This window comes from Salvelinus fontinalis, chromosome 36 (genome assembly GCF_029448725.1).
Source record: "Salvelinus fontinalis isolate EN_2023a chromosome 36, ASM2944872v1, whole genome shotgun sequence".
NCBI lineage: Eukaryota > Metazoa > Chordata > Actinopteri > Salmoniformes > Salmonidae > Salvelinus > Salvelinus fontinalis.
The window spans coordinates 5897770-5902876 of record NC_074700.1 but is presented as its reverse complement, the minus strand read 5'-3'; the positions used below and the strand labels follow the sequence as shown (position 1 = coordinate 5902876).

General features: G+C 50.4%; 1 protein-coding gene across 1 annotated transcript; it reads left to right on the top strand.

Annotated features, from left to right (window-relative positions):
- The first annotated feature begins 764 nt into the window (after nucleotides 1–764).
- Nucleotides 765–4831, top strand: LOC129835077 (endosialin-like). The gene has a single exon (XM_055900442.1). It carries the CDS (start codon nucleotides 1033–1035, stop codon nucleotides 3427–3429), a length of 2397 nt encoding a protein of 798 aa, XP_055756417.1. The 5' UTR covers nucleotides 765–1032; the 3' UTR covers nucleotides 3430–4831.
- Nucleotides 4832–5107: the final 276 nt, after the last annotated feature.

The following is a 5107-nucleotide window of genomic DNA, read 5'->3' as shown; positions in this document are numbered from 1 at the left end:
TAAGCAAACAATGTTCATGTTCTCTCGACAAACTCTCTCCATGTCAACAATTTAAGATGACAATAACTTGAGGAAGTATTGAATCCATCTGTCAGGTTAAGCACACAAGAAAATAACAAATGTATAGAGAGAGGGAAGAAAGACGGAACAAAGAAAAGATAGGAAAAAAAACCTTTAGCGGTGGACTGAAAGGAGACCAAGGCCAGGGGAAGAGACTGATGGGTTCTTGGAACACAGAAAGGGCTTTGTCAGATAATCTCTTTCCTCCTGCTCACTGAATTATTGAAGAAACAAAACCATGTTTAATTGTCATAACTGGATTTGCCTTGAAGGCCTGGTGGGGATGGTGTGAGTGTTTGTGTGTGTATGTGCTTGTGCTTGTGTGTGTGCCTGTGTGTGTGTGGGGGAGGGATGGGGGGTAAATGGCTGGGTCCCAAGCCATTTCCATAAACGGACTTATGAAAACCATACGAGACACTCTGAGAAAAAAAACACACACTGCACTTCCCCAAACCCCCCCCAAGACTCTCAAAGGCATCACACACACACACACACACACACACACACACACACACACACACACACACACACACACACACACACACACACACACACACACACACACACACACACACACACACACACACACACACACACACACACACACACACACACACCCTCTAGCAAAAACGTACAATTATTTTTTCAATTCCCTCCCTCACTCCTTCCCCTTTTGCCCACCCTCCCTCCCTCTCTCTCTCTCTTTCTGAAATCTGGGGACAATCTGCAAGCACTCAACTCCAGCATAGAAGAGTGAGAAGTCGGAGAGAGAAAGAAAGAGAGAGAGAGAGAAATTTTGAGAGGTAAAGTGCAGATGAGGAGAGAAAAGTTGGTATATTAAGGAAAAAACAAGACGAAACCAATACAAAAAAAAATTAAGAGGAGAGAAAACAATCAGGCAAAGTATAGAGTGGGCAAAAAACAGAGCAAGAGAGAGAGTTGGAGAAGTGAGCCGTGGAGAGTGAACAAACGATGGGTTCCCCAGTGCGGTGTGCTGCTGTTCTAGTCCTCTCACTACTGGGTCTGTTCTGTTATACTCCCCCTGTATGGGGCCAGGATCTACAAGAGAGGGACGCTCTGTGCAACAAGGATGGCTGCTTCGTGGTCTACTTCCAGCGCAAGACCTTCCTGGACTCCTGGAGGAGCTGCAAGGAGAAGGGAGGCAACCTGGCCACAGTCAAACTCCAGGAGGAAGCTGACACTATCGCTGCTCTCTTCTCTGGCGTGGAGCTACGCGGCCAGAGGACCAAGGTCCAGGTGTGGATTGGTCTCCAGAGACAGCCTCGCCAATGTACCGCCTCTCGCCCTCTCCGTGGGTTCTCCTGGACTACAGGTGACCAAGATACCCGCTACACCAACTGGCTGCGGGACGACTCGCCCAGTACCTGTTCAGCTCCACGCTGTGTGGTTATGACCTATGGCACAGCAGCCCACGAGCAGCATGATAATTTTAAATGGCTGGACGGCTCGTGTTCGGTGCCAGTGGATGGCTACCTGTGCCGCTACACGTACAAGGGCATGTGCTCGGCGGTTTGGAGCGAGGGGGGCGGCAATGCCCTCTATAGTACCCCCTTCAGCCTCCTCAGTAGCCTCCTTACCCACGTCCCCTTTGGATCTGTAGCCACGGTGCCCTGCCCGGGGGGCTCCAAGGAGGAGCAGTCTGTTCTATGTGTGCTAAGGGAGGATGGCACTGTGGGGTGGTCCAGGGAGACGCCCCTCTGTTCCGACACCGGAGAGAAGAGCTGGTGCGATCGGAACAACGGAGGGTGCGAGCATTTCTGCCAAGAGGCCGGGGAGCACTACTACTGCGAGTGCTCGGACGGCTTCCAGCTCGGCGATGACGGGCAAACATGCGTCGCTGCCGACCCGTGCCACAGTGCCCCCTGTGAGTTTGAGTGCCTGCCCCTGTCGGACGGCTACCGCTGTGCCTGCCCCGAGGGCTACATGCTTTCCCCGGATGAGCGCGGCTGCCTGGACGTGGACGAGTGCCTGCAGAGCCCCTGCGAGCAGCTGTGCGTCAATGCCCCAGGGACCTTCGAGTGCCGTTGCCGCGAGGGCTACCGACCGGTTGAGGAGGGCGAATGTGAGGACGTGGACGAGTGTATGGAGGACCCGTGCGAACACGCCTGCGAGAATACACCCGGCTCTCACGTTTGCCACTGTCACCTAGGTTTTTCCCCTCCTACCGAGGAACCCTCCCACTGCCAGGATACTGACGAGTGTCAGATCCCTGGGACATGTCAGCAGATGTGCGTGAACTACGAGGGGGGCTTCGAGTGTTACTGCGAGGTGGGCTACGAGCTACTCTCTGACCACTTCTCCTGCAGGAAGATAGGGGAGGGAGAGGACTCATTCCCAGCAGCCACTCCCTCCTACCCTTGGGTCACCCACCACCCCGGCTCCATGTGGGACCCCCACGAACCCCTGTACCCCTGGACCCCTGCGCAGACCAACACTGACTGGCCTCTGGAGATGGAAGAGTCCCTGGACTGGCTCACAGACCCCCCCAGGGTGGAGAATGATGTCATCTGGGTCACCAGCGCACCCCAGGAGGAGCCAGTCCCAAACCACAACCCATTCATGGTCCCCCCCATGGAAGAGCCCGAGGTGGAGGAAGAAGAAGAGGAGGAGTATACACCGGACTGGAGCACCATGATTTTGAATTCTCCAGCCCAGGTCCAGCCCAAGCTAGAGTCTACGCCCAGTCCCTCTCCCAGCCCCGAACACACCTCTACCCCCACCCCAACTCCCACGTCCGACTGGTATGAGGAGGAGGATGACGAAACCACTACCAGTTCCCCAGTCCTCCCTACTTCCACTATCTCGGGAGGGGCGTGGAACTGGCTCTGGTTCAGCCCCGCCAGCCAGGATCAAGAACTCACCACGTCGCAGGAGCCAATCACTGACCAGCACGTCCCCGCGTCCAACTATGATGATACTGATGATAATGAGGAAGAGGCGGATATTGACAATGGGAAGGTGACTTCCCTTCCAAAGCAGGATCAGGGTCAGGGTCAGGGTGAGAACCAGGACCAGCACACCCCCTCCCTGCCTCCTTCTGTGGCTCCCAAAACCCCAATCACCCCCAACCTGGGCGTGGTGGAGGTGGTTGGAGTGAATGAGAGGGAGCCGGCCCAGGAGGACGAGAGCAGCCAGAAGCAAGGTGGTGGCAACTGGCTGCTGGTGGGCCTCCTGGTGCCCCTCTGCATCTTCATCATTATTATGGTGGCACTGGGTATCGTCTACTGCACCCGCTGCGCCGTCACGCCGCGCAACAAGACCGCCACCAACTGCTACCATTGGATCTCCGGAGCGCACGACAAGCAGGGCGCACCCAATCCCAGCAAGGGGATGCAGTCACATGTTTAAACAGATGAATGAGGAAAGACTTGTACATAAATGAACTGTTAAATAAATAAGAGATAGGAAGAAGGTAAGAGAGCGGTGGTTGTTGTACTTTATCTGCCTCCTCCCGTCCCATTGCCACTCTGTTGCCGTACTGGGACTCTATGAACACTTGAATGTTTCTGTGGAATATCGGTTGAAAGAGAAGAACAGGGAAGCAATACTAAAGAAATCACTAATCCCTTTCATGGGCTCCTTTTACATGTGGTCGAAAAAAACGGTATAATTGTTGCTTACACTGATCTCAAAGCACAATATAAAGGCCTATGATTGCACTATAGGTACAATAGAAACCGTCCATTGGGATTGTTGTTGAATACATCTGGTTATATTTATGGAGGCTGTGGGAATATACTTTCAATATATCACCAGTGCCATCTGAAAGCAAAGCCAAAGAACTGTACTGTAGCTTTTAGCATTTTGTTGTCGTCCATGAAATCTGGGTGTGGGTCTTTCAAAAAATGCTGAGGTTTCTAATGCTCAATTGAGCTAATTTCCGAGTATGGTGTCGCAAATGACTATTGATGTCAACTTTGTTAAAGAAGCATCACATGCAGCTTCGTATTTAGCTGTGCAAACTATGCAAGCATGACTGTCATGACGCTGTTGAGGAAAAGCAATCACTCGGATATTACTTTTATGGCGTGTGCTTTTTAAAGTATCACAACAAATCAACTCACAACACAGACCAACAAATGGTATATGCCTGTATATCTGTTACTCTAATTGTGTACTGTATAATTTGTAGCAATGAAATTTTTTGAAAATGTGTTATGATTCCTGATTTAATGAAGTGTCTTTTGTTTTATTTAGACCACACAAAACTCTTGGTAATTCCATGGAATGTCTGTCTGAGGGGATGTTTCCTTTCATTCAACTCCAATTAAACACTCCTAGTCCTCTCACCCACATTCCTCATATGGGTTAGAGTGCAGATGTTAGATGTGTTCGTATTACACACTATAGGGACTGCAATGGGGGTCACAGGCTCCCGATTGACTTTAGAATTGACCTTGTTCACCGAGTAGTGATCTTTCAATCGTTCCCTAAACCCATGTAACTCTTCAGCACGCCTCCCTCCCCATTGTCACAGGCTTGCCCATAACATTACATGGACTTTAGCCACGGTGGAGCAGTACCAACCTTTAGGTGTTTGAAATCAATGCTCCCTTTAGCAACTCGGGAAGTAAGTGCAGTCCCCATTCAAGGGATGACGTGTACAATGTCAATGACAGACAATCAAACCAACTGAAGATCTGCCTTCTGATCAAAGGACTGTTAAATTATGCCTGAAGCCTTTTCATTTTTGTTACCTGTTACGTTTGAAGTAATTGCTAATTAAATGTTACGAGAAGGGTGCCGTCAATATTCATGTCTTGTGTTTTAAAGGTTCATGGTGCAGTCCCTTCACGGTATAGGCCCTAGTGCAGTGTCTGCTTTATGTTTTGAAATCACACTTTCAATGTGATTCCTTGTGCAGAGAGAGAAAATGGGAGTCTCAGTAAGTCTAAGAGGCCCTATGGGGTGTTAAATGGGAGTCCCAGTAAGTCCAAGAGGCCCTATGGGGTGTTAAATTAACTCCTTAATTAGCTGTCCTTCCAAATCAAATTCTATTGGTCACATCAACATTTTTAGAAGATGT